A 17,373-nucleotide genomic window follows, 5' to 3' on the forward strand; every position below is an offset into this window, starting at 1 on the left:
AATGTTTATTAATTACCATTAAAAGTGCTTACCAAAAGGGATTTCACCCCTAATACAGTAGTTGAAATGGGATCCCAAGCCCATAAATTTTGGAGTTCCTTCATGTAGTCATGCTATGCTATTTTATTTTCCTAACCCACAGCCTGAGGGAATGAATGTTTGGTTGGTGTTGGTTGGTAGAGTAAGAAAGAAAAGAATGTGAGAGATGAGAACACTGAAGGAGCTGAGGCCCGAGTAAACTCCCACAGCTGAGAGTTGGGTGGGAAAGGACGGGCTGAGATGAGTTTGAGGGCACTGACCTCCTGATATGCCTTTGTTTACCAAGTTTTTAAAAATAGGTCTCCTGCCCTCCTCCAAAAGTGTTTTGTTTTTTTTTTTGATAGTCTTTGCATGAGTCCACATTAGTAATTATAGATTTTTTTAAAGCAATTTCAGAGTATTCCATTATATAATTATGCCATATCCAGGCTTCTCTGGCCATGGGATTTTCCAGGCAAGTGTACTGGAGTAGGTTGCCATTTCCTTCTCCAGGGGATCTTCCTGACCCAGGGATCGAACCCAGGTCTCCTGCCTTGTAGGCAGACGCTTTACCCTCTGAGCCACCAGGGAAGCCCCATATTTTACTTTACCAGGCCCCTACTAATGGCCATTTAGGTCTTTCTATTTTGGTATTACAAAAATGAGGGAGCAAATATCACTATATATCATTTTATACATGTGTGAATTTACTTAATAGGACTAATTGCAAAGAGTGGAATTACTAGGACAAAAGGTGTACACTTTCTGAATTCTTATTGATATTGTCAAACTACCCCTCCATGGAGGTTACAGAGTTTACATCCCTGTCAGCATTGTCTCAGAGTATGTATTTCTCTGTACCTGTACCAATAGTGAGTGAGCAAACTTTTTATCCTTCCCAATCTAATTGGTGAACAGCAATCCCTCACTGTGATTTTTTTATTATTGTTTTTTTAATTGAAGTGTAATTGACATATTAGTTTCATGTGTACAACATAATGATTCAATATTTGTGTACGTTGTGAAATGACCATTACAGTAAGTCGAATTAACATCTGTCACCATAGTTAATAAAAAAATTTTTTTCCTTGTGATGAGAACTATTAAGACTTATTCTCTTAGCTACTTTCAAATATGCACTATAGTATTATTAATTACAGGCATCGTGCTGTTCATTATATCTCCATGCTTCATTGTAGTTTTAATTCGTATTTCTCCTATGAGTGAAGTTGAGCATCCTTTCACATATTTACAAGGCATTTGTGTGTTTTTTTCTGTGACTGATCTGTTTGTAATCACTGTCTATTTTTTATTGGGTTGTGGGTACTTTTCTTGTCAACTTAAAGCATTTTTTTGTACAGTGAGGGAATTAATCCATTGTGATATTTTTTCCCTGAATGTTGAATTTTTTCCCTGAATGTTGAATGTTTTTTGCCTTTGGTCCTTTTGTAGAAATTTGTGGGTTGTTTTTTTTTTTTTTTGGTAGTTAAATTTTTACTTTTTATGTAGTTTTGTTTCCCATCTAGACATCTAGAAAGGTTATCTCAACTCCAGATTGTATTTTTTTGAAATCCTTATGTACTTTGGACTTTGTTTTGCTCCATTGATCTGTCTGTCAAATCAAGGGCCAATACTGTGCTGCTCTTACTATTATTACTATAACTTTAGATGTTTTACTGTTTGACAGTAAACAAACAGTACTTTTCATTACTCTTTTTCATACTTTTCCTGATTATTTTTGTTTGCTTGTTTTTCTGTGAGAACTTTAATTAGCTTAAAGCTCCTTTCTCCCAATCCTACTTAAACTGTGTTATGTTAGGATTGCATTATATTTACAGATGAAGTTAGGAAAATTGACAGTCTTTAAAATATTTATTTATTTTTGGCTGTGCTGGGTCATTGTTTCTGCACAAGGGCTTTCTCTAGTTGCAGTGAGCAGGGGTTATTACTCTTTGTTGCTGTGCTCGGGCTTCTCACTGCAGTGACTGCTCTTGCTGTGGAGCACAGACACTAGTGCTCGGGGCTTCAGGAGCTGCAGCGCGTGGGCTCCGCGGTGGCGATGCACGTGTGCAGTTGCCCTGTGAAATGTGGAATCTTCCTGGACCAAGGGTCGAAACCGTGTCCTCTGCATTGGCAGGCTGCTTCTTAACCACTGGACCACCAGAGAAGTCCTCTTTAAAATAACGAGCTTTTCAAGAAAGTTGTATGCCATTTTATTTGCTCACTTGTTTTATATCTACCTGAATATTAATTTTTTCCATATAAGTTTGTTTCAAAAAAATTAATATACTTCAGATCAGTTCAGTCGCTCAGTCGTGTCTGACTCTTTGCCACCCCATGAATTGCAGCACGCCAGGCCTTCCTGTCCATCACCATCTCCCGGAGTTCACTTAGACTCACGTCCATCGAGTCAGTGATGCCATCCAGCCATCTCATCCTCTGTCGTCCCCTTCTCCTCCTGCCCCCAATCCCTCCCAGCATCAGAGTCTTTTCCAATGAGAACTCTTCGCATGAGGTGGCCAAAGTACTGGAGTTTCAGGTTTAGCATCATTCCTTCCGAAGAAATCCCAGGGCTGATCTCCTTTAGGATGGACTGGTTGGATCTCCTTGCAGTCCAAGGGACTCTCAAGAGTCTTCTCCAACACCACAGTTCAAAAGCATCAATTCTTCAGCGCTCAGCTTTCTTCAGAGTCCAACTCTCACATCCATACATGACCACAGGAAAAACCATAGCCTTGACTAGACAGACCTTTGTTGGCAAAGTAATGTCTCTGCTTTTGAATATGCTATCTAGGTTGGTCATAACTTTTCTTCCAAGGAGTAGGTGTCTTTTAATTTCATGGCTGCAGTCACCATCTGCAGTAATATACTTCAGACACCAGTAAATACTGTTGTGTCAACAAGAAAGAAACAATGGGAAAAGGTCATTCTGTGTTACACAGAGCTGGAGAGTGTGTATGATAGAAATTTTTATTGGTCACGGTTGAATCCTGGAAGACATGGAACAGTAGCAGTTTCAAGAGGGGAATGTGAAGGGATTTTGGGAAATGACTCATTGAGAATAGATGAGAACCAGCTTTATCCTAGTTGCATGCCGAAAGCTCTTAGAAGGGAAAGGCTTAAGGAGGATATGATTGTATTTTGTACGATTATGAATAGTATGGATAAGTGGCTACTGTCTTAAGAAATACGTAACAAAGTAACTCTGGAATGTGCAAAGTAGATCTAAGGCAAAACTAAGTGCTGGGTTGGGGAGATCCCCTGGAGAAGGAAATGGCAACCCACTCCAGTCTTCTTGCCTGAAGAGTCCCATGGTCAGAGGAGCCTGGCAGGTTACAGTCCATGGTGTCACAAGAGTCAAGACACAACTGAGCAACTAATACTCCCACAAATGCTGAAATAAGTATCAGCTGATAACTAACTTTTTACTCCGAAAGGCAAGACAGACTAAGAAAGGTTTAAGTAAAATTTAGGATAATAAAGGGATACAGGAAGCTGTGAATCTTTGGGGACTCATCCCCAGTCTTTGCAAGGGTTAGCATGGAAGTTAGCATGTCCTTCCACAGACTACCTTCTCTGCCGTTATCAGAAACACAAGACTGAAGATTTATTCTGCCAGGAGAGAGTTTTTGTTCTTCCTGTGTTATTTACTTTCTCTTTCTCTCCCCCCTAGTTTTTTTTGGAAGTGATAACCTTTCTGGTACCTTTATGGTAGAGTAAAAGGACTTTATTTTACTATGAGTTTTCTTTGGTTCACCTCTTCATAACCATGTTGTATTTCTGTTACTTCTCTCTGTTATGTAGTTTATTCTACACTGCTGTGATCTTCCCATTCAGTTATCCTATGATTTCACAGAATAGACCCATCTTCTACTTAACGTGGACCTCTTTCTTTCACAGTTCCTGAGTAAAGGATAAAGAGACTTTTAGCAAATCAGATATCAGATTCTGTGTTGTTTTAATGTGAATGTCCTTTCATTTGAAGCTTATTAGTGATTATAGTGATAGAATATTTATATTGAAGAAAAACTCAAATTCAGTTAGACCTATGTATATTTCTAAATGAATACTGTAAATGATTCAGAAAAAGAAGCTTAATCATCTGAAGTTGTCACAAAGCACCCCCATTTGAAATCTGATAAGTCTGTTGCCAATTTGTAAGACACTAACAATTTTTTAAAAAACTAAAAATGACACATAACCCTTACAACATCTTATATACTTTTTATGTTTGCTTTGAGAAGGACTAAAATTAGAATATTTTCTGGGAGCCTGGGTTTTACTGAAGAAAATTAGCATGGCGTATGGCGTGCGCATCTCTGCCTTGTTAACATGCATTATAGGTCCCACAGAGTACAGCATCCTGCAGTATGTAAGAGGCATTGTGTACTTACTGCTGTGATTGTTGTAAACAGATTGCCATTTTTTAAAGTAACAAAAGATGATTGTTTTCTTTTATAGCTATGTCTGGTGAGAACAGAGAAAATACACTGTTTTATTCTGAAATTCCCAAAACCATCAACAGAGCAGCAGTCTTAATGCTCTCTTGGAAGCCTCTTTTGGATCTTTTTCAGGTAGGATTAAATGTTGTTGTTATTATGATTTTCTGTATGGTTTTAATATTGCATTTATTTAGGGGCAGAAATTCAATTGGGATCTTATACTTGAAGTAGATATGAATCAAAAGGAATTAAGGTATATGTTAATAAAGTAATAATAAAAACAATTTTAAAAGACCAATAAGTCATAATATAAAAAAAGAATTAAAACATTTTTATGTTTTTCTGTGTATGACCCTGAAATTTGATTTAATTCTCAATATCTGAGACTAGGGATATTAGATGTTATTAATACAATTCAGGTTTTTTTTGGCTACCCAGTGTGGTGTGGCATGTAGGATCTTAGTTCCCCTGCTGCTAAGTCACAGTGTCTGACTCTGTGCGACCCATAGACAGCAGACCACCAGGCTCCCCCGTCCCTGGGATTCTCCAGGCAAGACCACTGGAGTGGGTTGCCATTTCCTTCTCCAGTGCATGAAAGTGAAAAGTGAAAGTGAAGTCGCTCAGTCGTGTCTGACCCTCAACAACCCCATGGACTGCAGCCCACCAGGCTCCTCTGTCCATGGGGTTTTCCAGGCAAGAGTACTACCAGGGATCAAACCACACCTGCTGCAGAGGAAGCATGGACTCTTAACTTCTAGACCACCAGGGAAGTTCCCAGATTTTTTTTTTAACTACCTTCTCCCTGTTTAACCACCTTTCCCTCTGTAAACTTGCTAGTTACATGGTTCTCACATTTTGGGAGAGAATTGTTCACATAAGAGAAGTAATATATATTTCCAGAAAGCTTTTATTTAAATCTTTAAATTGTAGTTCTAATATTTAGTAACAGTACTAATATAGGGATTAAATAAAGGTACTAAGTTCAGTTTTTGTTTCTAAATAGCAAGATTCAATTTAGGGAAAATCAAAGGTTAAGTTTTTTCCTTCAATATTTTGTCTTTAGACAAAATGTAAATGGTCGAAAACATCAACAGAACAAGATTATAGTTTGGGTACAGTTGTTTGCCTTTTAGGTTCTCACTTAATATTTTTACATTGAATATTATTGAATGGCATATTTGTGCTAAATGAACCAAAATGTGATATTTCTCTTAAGAAGTAAAAAAAAAAAAAAAATAGCTTCCATGACAGCTAACCATTTTGACTATAACTGTTTATCAAGGATGTTTTTCACATTGCTTTGTGACTTTTCTTTGAAGCAGAAACATTTCTTATTCTAAGAACAGTGTGTTGAACTAAAATAATGGTCGTTTTCACATAGAATAGGTTGTAAATTAGTGAGTCAGAGGTTTTTGTGTGGTTTTTTTTGAGGTCTATCATGGAAAATTTCAAACCATGCAAAAGCAGAATCCCATGTGAACTGGTTTTAACAATGATCACATCTTGGCCATCAGTGTTTCATTACAGCCTTTCCAGTCCCCACCCCCACTTTTCAGAATATTTTGAAACAGCTCCCAAATATATCATTTCACTCCTAAATAGATCGTGTCTCTAAAGAATATATATTCTTTTTAGACATTACCACAGTATCATCATATCTTAAAAAGTCATTAATCATTTCTTCATATGAAATATTCAAATTTTCTTGATTTTTAGATAAATGTTCTCTTTTTTTTACACTTGATTTGTTAAATAGGATTGAAATAAGTTTGATATGTTACATTTTATTGATAGGTTTCTTAAGTTTCTTTTCCTTTTAATCCTCTGATTTTCTTTCTGTCCTTTTCTCCCCATTACGGTTTATCTATTGAAGAAAGAGGGTCTGTTCTGCTGATTGTATTCCTATGGTGTTATTTGATACGTTCTTCAGTTTCCTATATTTTCTATAAATAGAAATAGGTAGTCAGATCTAGAAGCTTGATTAGACACAGGTTTGCTTCCCCTCCCCACCCAAGACTACTTTACAGATCAAAAAAATTGAAAGCAAGGTCTTGAACAAATAACTCTACACCATGTCCATAGCAGCATAATTCATAATAGCCAAAGTGTCCATGGACAGAAGAACGAATAAACAAAATCTGGCATATATATGTGACAGAATATCATTCAGCCTTAAAAAGGAAGGAAATTGTGACATGCTACAACATCAAGGAACCGTGAAGACATTATGATAAGTGAGATAAGCCAATCACGAAAGGACAAATGCTACATGACTCCACTTATATGGGATGCCTAAAGTAGTCAAATAGACTACCAGAATGGTAGTTGCCAGGGACTGAGGGAGAGAAAAGTGAGGAGATGCTGTTTAATAAGTTTAATGGATATAGAGTTTCAGTTTTGCAAAATGGCAAAGTTCTGGAGATGGGTTGCACAACAATGTGAGTATAATTAACAGTACTGAGTGGTATACTGAAAAAGTTGTTAAGGTGGCAAATTTTATGTTATATATATTATTTATATGTATATATGTTTTTTGTACAATTTAAAAGGTAAAGAATACTTCATCAATAATGTTGTATGCCCCCATCAAAAGTCATATAGAACTTCAGTTGCTTGTGATGATAGCGTCGTTTGATCATTACCTAGATCTATTATAAAACAATGAGTTTTTATCATTCCTTCTTCATTTATTAACTGAGAAACTTCTATAAAGAGAAAACTGCTATTCAACAATTATTCAGTTATCCTGAGGAGAAGTTCACGATAGAAAGGCAGGATGTTTCTTTCCTTTCTTTCCCATTTTTCAAACACAGTCTTCTATGTGTGATAAATTAGGAGTTTTGCAGAGTATTTGGTTTTCATTTTTATATCTTTATTAATTTACAGTGTAGCCTGTTTGGTATCTTTTGATCCATTGACAGTTGTTATTCTTATTGTACAAATTATCTTATTTTTGACTGTTTGAATCCCCGTCAACTTGACATATCAAATCGTTTTGACATGATCCTGGTAGTAATTGGTATTTGGTGGTATGGAGATGTTTCATGATCATCTTTCACACTGCTTTTTCCATGCTTGGAATCAGCCATATCTGTCTGCTTCCTTTAGAGGAAAGTGGTATTAAGAGACTTTGATCTGAGTACTAGTTACTGAGGGACAAGCCGTATACATAATCTTTATTTGTTTTTACATCTGTGTTGTGTTGTACAGACGAATCATATTCAACCAGTTCCCTCTTGATGGACATTTTAGTTATTTTCAATCTTTGTATTATAAATAGTACTGCATTAAAATAGCTTGGGCATACAACTTTTTACATTTTGCCAGTGTATCTTTAAACTAGATTCCTAGAGCTGAAATTATTGGACCAAACGGTACATGGTTTTGTAATTTTGCTAGGTATCAAATTTCCTTCCATAGGAGCTGTGCCATTATGAATTTCCATCAGCAAGGAATAATTGTACCTGTTTTCCCATAGATTCTCCAACACAGTTTATAGTCAGACATTTGGATTTTTTGCAAATCTGATAGAAATGCTATCCCAATTGTAGTTTAATTTGCTATTCTTTTATAGGCAGAGTTGATCATCTTTTTATCTATAAACCATTTTTATGTAACATGGTCCTTTTTTCATTTTTAGAAGCCTTTTATTTCCTGGAGATATTAACCCTTTGTCTGTGATATAGTTTCAGATGTTTTCATGAAGTTGTAATTTGTATTTTTGTGTGTGTGTGTGTGTGTGTGCATGTGCTCACGCACCACATGAAAGACTTTTGTATGATAAAATGTATCCTTCTGATATTGCTTCTAGAATTTGTCTTTTATCATAGGACAGTTTTTCTACACTCGGGTTATAAAAGAATTTACCCATGTTTTTATCTAGTGCTTTATATGGTTTCACTTTTTAAAGGTTTATTGAGGTATAATTGACATATAAAAATTGCAAGTATTCGGTTTAATAGATTTGGATATACATACATACTTTTATTTATTTTTTTCATTAAAAATGATTTTTTAAAGCAATTTTAGGCTTACCATAAAGTTGAGAGGAAAATACAAAGATTTCAATCCATATGATTATTTTATTTATTAAATTTTTATTAGAGTATAGTTGGCTTACAGTGTTATCTTAGTTTCAGGTATACAACAGAGTGAATCAGTTATACATTTACATATACACGCTTTTTTAGCTTATTGTCTCATATAGGCCATTACAGAATACTGAGTGAGTTTCCTGTGGTATAGAGTAGGTCCTTATCAGTTATCTATTTTATACATAATAGTCTGTATATGTCAGTCCCAATCTCCCAATTTATCCCTCCTCCCACTTACTTGGTATCTATATTTATTTTCAGATCCACACATAAGCAGTATCACATCTTTGACTTCACTCAGTGTGGCAGTCTCTGGGTCCATCCGTATTGCTGCAGATGGCATTGTTCTGTCCTTTTTTGTGGCTGAGTGATATTCATTTGTACATACATATGTACCATACCTTTTTTGTTTATTCCTCTGCTGATGGACGTTTAGGTTGCTTCCATGTCCTGGCTATTGTAAATAGTGCTGCAGTGCATGTTGGGGTCCATGTATCTTTTTAAATTATGTGTTTTTCCAGATATATAAACTCGACTACTTTTAAAGTACTAGTCCTTGAGACATCCCTGATGGTCCAGTGATTGGGACTCCATGCTTCCACTGTGGGAGACCAAAGTTTGATTGGGAAACTAAAATCCTGCAAGCTGCGGCTTGGCTAAATAAAATAAAATAAAATAATTAGTCCTTGATAGCAGAAACCATATCTGTTTCCCTTATTTATTCCTTTATTTATCATAAAGAGCTCTTAGGGAAGATGTGGATATAAATTCTTAAAACTAGCACTTACTAGATTTGTTTTCTTTATGTTTCTTCTTATACATGTGAAGTTTTATATATATGTATCAGATAATACTTTTAGTTTGGGAAGGCCCCTCATCATCATCAGTCATTAATTACAAATATTCTTTGACGGAGATTTTAGCTGTTGCTTTAAGTGGGAAAACAAAATGAGACAGATTCTGCTCTCACTTTTTTTTAATTCATTTACTGAAAGAAAGTGAAAAACAAAACTATAGCCAAATGAGTAAAAGAGATAGTAACTCTTATAGAAATATCGGGAAACTTTCCTGGCCAGCGTTGATTTAGGGCTAAGGTTTTGGGATAGCAGTAAAACTCAGATGGATAGAAAGAAAAATGGCCTCTCAGTGTGAAGGGAAATGGAACAAAGGCCAGGAGCCAGAACACCACAGTAATGTGATGGGCCCGACCTGGGGTTTTATTGGAGTAGTATTAGCAGATGTAGTGGAAAGGAACTAATGACAGCTGATGTTTGAGAACTTTACTCTGTGCCAGTCATTGTGCTAATAAACATTTTACATATTTTTATCTAAGTTAATCTTCACAGTGCTGAAGTAAATGGTTTATTACTACTCTGAAAGTGAAGAAAACTACTTTTGAAGAAATTAAACTACTCTAGAGTCTCCTCTTAAATGCATGCAGAGCTGCTGTATTACATTTAAGTTGTAGGAGATCTTGAATGCCAAGTCAAAGTAATGAAGCTTAATGCTTGCTCTCTAATGAATGCAGTATTCATATAGGGACCTTTTACCAAATTTTTCAGCAGACTTCCCAAAATTAATCTGTTTAAAGTTGTAACAAATTTTGGGATCACTCAAAATGTAAACTCAGTAATACTGTAGATGCTAGAATTTCAATGCTATTAATAAAAGCAAAAAGCTGGCTTTCAGAAAACTGGAATAGGAGACCTCTCTCTTTCTGCATTAGGCGACACTGGACTATGGAATGTATTCTCGAGAAGAAGAACTATTACGGGAAAGAAAACGCATTGGAACAGTTGGAATTGCTTCTTATGATTATCACCAGGGAAGTGGAACATTTCTATTTCAAGCTGGTAGTGGAATTTACCATGTAAAAGATGGAGGGCCACAAGGATTTACTGTAAGTTGATTTTACTACTTGATAAACTGCTAGGTGTCCTAAAATTATTTGTGTCCAAATCAGAAAGATAGTTAAACTAAAAAATTCTGCTTACCAGTTATTTACCACTAACTTAGTAGTAAAGAAAATAGGAAATATGGGTATTAATTTCCCATATGGGTATTAATTTTTAGTTAATAATTTTTCAGTGACATTAGTTATATAATTTTAAAATACTGAAAACACTTGTTATGTAGGAAGAGTTAATAAAGGGAATCAGTGTGCCATTTTTTGTGTAATTGCTGAGTTGGATTTTCAAAGATAATGATATCACAAGACAATCCCTTTTTGGTTCTTCTAAAAGCTTAATTCATCTCAATAAATAGTTTAAAATTTTGATTTTATTCCAAGCAGTTTTTCATGTGATATTAGAACTATTCTTCTGATAGAATTGTGACGCTTCTAGCTTTCATTACAATGTTATGAACAAATTGTTTTATACTGGTAAAATTAAATGGAAACATTTAATAAGTGAAATAGGCATATAAGTTTAATAAAAGTATGCAACAAACAATAATTACTCTATTTAACAGGTTTGGTCAACAGAATTTATGAGGTGCTGTTATATTGTCTTTATTTCCGTTCCTATTAGGCTTAGCTTATTAATTCATAGGAAAAAAAATGATTCATTTCTTATAAGGCACATAAGTACATTTTTCTGGAGAGCAGTTATCACAGTTGATATTATACTTAGGATTATTATTCATTTTATAGGAAGGGTGCTGGTACAACACCCTGTATTGTATGTATGTAAATAGGTATGTATAAGCCTGATACTTGCCTTTAAATGTTGTTTACTTTTCTAGCAACAACCCTTACGGCCCAATTTAGTGGAGACTAGTTGTCCCAACATTCGGATGGATCCAAAACTATGCCCAGCTGATCCAGACTGGATTGCTTTTATACATAGCAATGATATTTGGATATCAAACATTGTAACGAGAGAAGAAAGGAGGCTCACTTATGTGCACAATGGTAATTCAGGTTCTTCAAATCAATTTTCCTAAAAAATATTTTTAAAATTTAATTTTGTTTTGCTTACATTTTGAAATCAAAGCATGCTGATCTTTATATTTTAAATTTAAATCTTTAAAATTAGAAAACAAATGCAACTTTTTTTTATAAACTTGTATGTATCTCCTATAGAATGCTACTTGTTTTTTTTTGTAGTTGATGGCTATGTTTAATGTCTTGATTTTGCTGATATTATAGGTGTCTTCACATGTCCAAAATAATCAAGTATGTATTCAATGCATGCACTTTTAATGTCAGTTATACCTCAGTAAACCTTAGAAAAGATGATAGTGAAGCTTAAACAACAAAAAGAATACAAGTTTCTGAGAACACTAGATTACATAAAATTTCCTATGGGGTAAAAGAAAGAACTACCTCTACCACCACCAAAAATGAAATAACAAACAAAAAGAATCATTGTAATGCTACCTTGTTTTAATGGTTATTTTCAGACAGCACAACCGTAGCACTTATCTGATTGAAATAAAATTTAATTTAAAAAATCTAGTTTTTAGGAAAACAAACAGAAAAACTCAATACACACTGTAAGAACTACTTAAAATTTTATTTTCCCTTCTTGGAGAGCCTGCTTAGTTATTTTGTCATAATAGGAAAAATAAAACTTTCTGTGTTGTGGAAATATTTAATTTTTATTGAAATGACTTTAATAATACTAAGCACTATTAAAAGGGCTTCCCTTGTGTCTCAGCTGGTAAAGAATCCGCCTGCAATGCAGGAGACCTGGGTTCGATCTCTGGTTAGGACGATCCCCTGGAGAAGGGAAAGGCCACCTATTCCAGTATTCTGGCCTAGAGAATTCCTTGGGCTATATATATAGTCCATGGGGTCTCAAAGAGTCAGACATGACTGAGCCACTTTCACTAAAAGCACAGAAATGATATGGATTTTTTCCTTTTTCCTCTAAAGCTTTTATGCAAATGAAAGAAGGGAAATAGTTTTTTTTTTTTTTTAAACATGGAAGTACACCTTAAGGTTAAGCTCCATGATGAAGGACAGTCCTCTAAAAATTTATTGTCCAACTTTCCCGTAATTTGATGGTCATAAAACTGATTTATTGGGCATGGGCATCTTCCTTAATAAATTATTTTAGAATATGATAGTGTATTGGCAACAGTTTTTTCATCATTAAGATAGTCAGTGTTAGAGAAGAAGTCTTTTTCTGAACAACTTATATTGATTTAAAAAAGCACTGAATTAGAAGTCAAGAAATGTGTTCTAACCATTGTCAATCAAGAAAGATATATCAAGTTCCTGTGTGCCAGACAATGTGGCAGGAACTAAGGATACAGAGTTGAATAAGACGTAGTCCTGGCCCTAAAGGAAATAACAAATAAACAAATAACAAATAAATAACAGAACAGAATGATAAACAGCAAACATTGGGTGTTATAAGAGTACAAGCCAGGGTAGTGGTCCCAGAAGGCTTACCTGAAGAGATGACACTTAAACTGCTCTCAAATAGTGACTGTACATTAGCCAGTACACTCCAGGCAAGAGGACAGCCTGGAAAGGCCTTGATGCGGAAGGCACCATAGTTTGTAAGAATTAGAAGCAGTCCTACGCTCCTAAAGCATGAGATGTGAGTCAAGATATAGAGAAAGATGAGGCTGGCACATAAGGGCAAGGAGAAGGGTGGACAATTTCTTATGTAAATGAACATGGCCTTTATCATGATATGGGGGTTCATTGGAAAAAGCTTTTAGCAGTTGAGTAGTGTGGTCAGAGTCCTATTGTAGATAAATTGTTCTGAATACTTCGTGAAAGTTATATTTGAGAAGTGCAAGTCTAGAGAGAGGGCAAAGCTTAACTAGTGTAAATACTGTAAATACCCAGGTCTTAACAACCTAAAACTAGGGTGTGGAATAGAGAAAAGGGGGTGGAGTAGGGAAATTTTAAGTAAAATGTCCATATTTTGGTGTTTAATGAGTCTTCATCTGGAGTCAGGAAATCAGGACAGCTACCACTGGCAAAACAAAGTTTAGGTTAGTAGTTAGTAAATCTGGGTTGGAAATCCTAGCCATTTGTTCATGGTTTCAGCAAACATTAGAAACTCACTATGTACTAGTTATTGTTGTTGAGGCTGGGACTGCTTTGACAGTGACTGTTAGAAATAAGGCATGTTTTTAGTCTGTACATTTTTTCCTTCGGTAGGATTGTTTTCCATACAGGATTATTGTGAAAATTGGCAGAATTTAAAGTAGAAACCACTGAAATCCTGCTGGATGTGTGTGTGTGTGTTGGAATTTATTTTATAAATCTGAGAAGTGATTCTCTTGTGTGACTTTTTTTAACAATTTTTTTTATATTTGGCTGTGCTGCGTCTTTGCTGACGAGTAGGCTTTTCTGTAGTTGCGGTGAGTGGGGGCTACTCTTCGTTGCCATGCTTATCATGGTAGCTTCTTTTGTTGCAGAGCAAGGGCTGCAGGCACGTGGGCTTCGGTAGTTGATGCACGTGGGCTCGGTATTTGCGGCTCACAGGCTCTAAAGCACAGACTCAGTAGTCGTGGTGCACAGGCCTAGTTGCTCCGTGGCATATGGGATCTTCCCAGACCCGGGATTGAACCTGTGTCTCCTGCATTGGGAGGCAGATTCTTTGCCACTGAGCCACCAGGGAAGCCCACTATAATAGTGTTTTTATTAATTTCTTTTCTGTGCATGTAGGTATATCGTATATTTTTTATTTTCAGGGTTAGTGTAGTAGTTAAAAATACAATCTAGAACTGGAGTATCTAGATTTGAGTCTCATCTACTCTTTTTTACTTCTGTTCTTTTGAGTAAGTTGTTTAACCTATCTTTGTTTTCGTATCTGTAAAAAGGTTAATGAATAGCATGTCATCATGAGGTTGTTATTGAAGTTTTAATATTTGGGAAGTGTTTTAGACAGGGTCTGAAACACAGTAAGTACTGTTTAATTTGTTTATTTAGAAAAGTAGGTAGAAAGCATTATCACTTTTATTTCTCTTATCACAACAAATTTCCAAATGAAAGTCTTCTTTTACATGGGTTTATTAATTATTCAGCATCTGCATTTGCTTATTCTCTGCCTTGCATAATAGAGAAACTTAAAAGTAATGTCATACCAACCTCTACTCTCAAAGGACATATCTTATTGCAAGAACAAGGTGATACCATTTATTCATCTAATTAATCTTAGTAATTGAGGTCATCACCAGGGACGCCCGTAATAAATGATAGAGAGATATAAATGAGTGATACATATTATCACATCTACAGGAGAACAAAACATAAAACAGTATGGGAGGTATAACTTTGGAGTCATTGAATGATCCAAGAAAACGGAGCACTGATGGCTGCATCATTAATTACAAAATCCAGAAACCTGGAAAACAGAGCTTAGTGTTGATTAAGTTGGTGCGAAAACCTCTTTGGTGGCAAGATGTGACCTGAACTGACCTGAGGTTATTTATAGTTTTAATCCTACTTAGTTTGCCTATTCCTAAATTTGCTGCAGGAATATTAGTGTATTCGATTACAAGGTATTTGATTACCCTCCTGGAGATATGACATAATTACGTGTTGATATATAAACATGAAAAGAATTCCCCAGATTCTGTGTTCTGAACACTTCTGGACTCAAAATTTTGTTGTTGTTTTTTTACTTGATTTTTATTTTATATTAGAGTATAGTTGGTTTACAGTGTTGTGTTAGTTTTAGGTGTATAGCATTCAGTTATATCTATTAGGTGTATAGATTCAGTGATATCTATTCTTTTTCAAATGATTTTCCCATTTAGAGTGTTGCAGAATATTGAGTAGAGTTCCCTGTGATTTACAGTAAGTCCTTTTGGGTTATCTAATTTTGTATATAGTAGTTTATTTATGGTAAGAGTGCCAATTTCTTTTCTGGCGTGCTGCGATTCATGGGGTCGCAGAGTCGGACACGACTGAGTGACTGATCTGATCTGATCTGATAGAAACCAATATTTGTTGTTTAGTCACTAGTGGTGTCCAACTCTTTTGCCATTTCCTTCTCAAAATTTTTTGGTAAGGAACAATTGGTTCATATTACACATTCTTACCCAGCCATTCCAGTCCTAGGTTTTTATTCAAAGAAATGAAAACACATGTTCACAAATATTTTTATACAAGAATGATTTCTGTTGAGCTAGTACAGATTTTGGTCTGTTGGCTAAATGCACATAGCTTAGCTAACTGTTAGGATTGGATGAAACCTATGAATATAATAAATGTCAGAAGACCTATAAGTATTTAACCTGTCATTGTATATCAGAGTTTCCACGGGGATAATTCAAACTTCTGTCAGTATCCTGATTGATCAGAAAACTTGAATGAAAATGAGAAGTCTCAGGGAAAAACACAAAAATTTTTTTCTGAGCAAATGTGTGAGTTTCAGAATTGAAAATAAAGTTCTTAGCTGAAACTGATGTATCAGACTTCTGTTTTGTTGTAAGATCAAGTCTCATAGAAACTATATAAGAATATATTTACTTGTACACAAACTCACTGTGGAATGTGAAGTTTTTGAGATGGAGAGATAACTTGAATTCTGTGAACACCCCAATAAATGTGATTAGTTTCAGAAAAATAAAAGAATGATTTTAGCATCTTTATTCATAATAGCAACTAGAAGCTATTCAGATGTCCATTAACAGATGAATGGATAAAAAAATTGTGATATACAATGGATTATCACTCAGCAACAAACATAAAGTATGTACTGTATGATTTCTCTTACATGAAAGTCTGGAATATGTAAAACCAACCTTTGGTGATAGAAATCAGATCAGTGGTGCTTTCTGAGGCAGGAATGGACATTGACTGGGAAGGGACATGAGAATGGAAGTATTCAGTGTCTTGGTAGGGTTAGGAGAGTTACAAGGCACCATGACCCTTCTCATGTATTCTTTTCCCCATGGTCCTAGCTAAATGGGAAAATAAAAACTGACATTTATGGAGCACATACTATGATGGTTCAGGCTTTGTTGTAAGTACTTTATGTAAAATAGCTCATTTAATCCTCATAACAACCATATAAGGTAGGTTCTTATTCCCATTTACAAATGGGACTCTGCAACGGAATGTGATCAGGTGATTTGCCCAGGATCAGTCATTTGGTGGATAATGGAATCCAGATTTGAATTCAGTCCATTTGGCTTCACAGTTCACCATGATACTATAGCTGCCTTTCAAAATAAATGGATCGTTCTGCTTTGTACCTGTGAAAAGATGAGAACTTCTGTGAAAATTTTGCCTTTATGTTTATTTAGAGCTAGCCAACATGGAAGAGGATCCCAGATCAGCTGGAGTTGCTACCTTTGTTCTTCAAGAAGAATTTGATAGATACTCTGGTTATTGGTGGTGTCCAGAAGCTGAAACAAGTAAGAGGGTTCAAAATAATATACTATAAGTCAGTTAAAGCATTATGAGATTCAACTACCGGTTAGGTAACTGCACAGATTCTTAATTCTGAATAGTAAATTCTTAAGTGATGAAGATTGGATCTTACTAGTAGTTACTGCGAATATTCAGGCTGTATACCACCATAATGAATTCTCATAAAAAACAATTAGTTGTATTATGGTTCTGTGCCCCAGGTCCTTCAACTCTCCTTGCCAGTTTTTCTTTTTTTTTTTTTTTCTTTCTTTTTTTTCATTTTTAATTTTTTGGCTGCACCGTGCAGCTTATGGGATCTTAGCTCCTCGATCAGGGATCGAACCTGTGCCCCCTGCCTTGGAAGCACAGAGTCTCAACCACTGGACCACCACGGAAGTCCCGCCAGTTTTTCATCTAGAAGCTGATTGGTGGCAACATTGGTAGCAAAATAAAAAATGCCACCCTTTAGTGGGAGTTGTTATAAATATAG

General features: G+C 35.4%; 1 protein-coding gene across 6 annotated transcripts in view; it reads left to right on the plus strand.

Annotated features, from left to right (window-relative positions):
- DPP8 (dipeptidyl-peptidase 8) overlaps positions 1-17,373 on the plus strand; it is a 54,221-nt gene that overhangs the window by 6,389 nt on the left and 30,459 nt on the right. For all 6 annotated transcript variants that reach the window (XR_824776.1, XM_010834558.1, XM_010834560.1 and 3 more), the window contains 4 exons: positions 4,480-4,592; positions 10,281-10,454; positions 11,300-11,468; positions 16,778-16,888. Coding sequence is in view for 5 of the 6 variants with exons in the window: in XM_010834558.1 (XP_010832860.1) it covers positions 4,480-4,592; positions 10,281-10,454; positions 11,300-11,468; positions 16,778-16,888 (567 nt within the window). In the remaining variant the exon portion in view is untranslated. The remainder of the gene's footprint in view (positions 1-4,479; positions 4,593-10,280; positions 10,455-11,299; positions 11,469-16,777; positions 16,889-17,373) is intronic.

The sequence above is a fragment of the Bison bison genome, unplaced genomic scaffold (assembly GCF_000754665.1).
Source record: "Bison bison bison isolate TAMUID 2011002044 unplaced genomic scaffold, Bison_UMD1.0 scf7180017864034, whole genome shotgun sequence".
NCBI classification, from domain to species: Eukaryota; Metazoa; Chordata; class Mammalia; order Artiodactyla; family Bovidae; genus Bison; species Bison bison.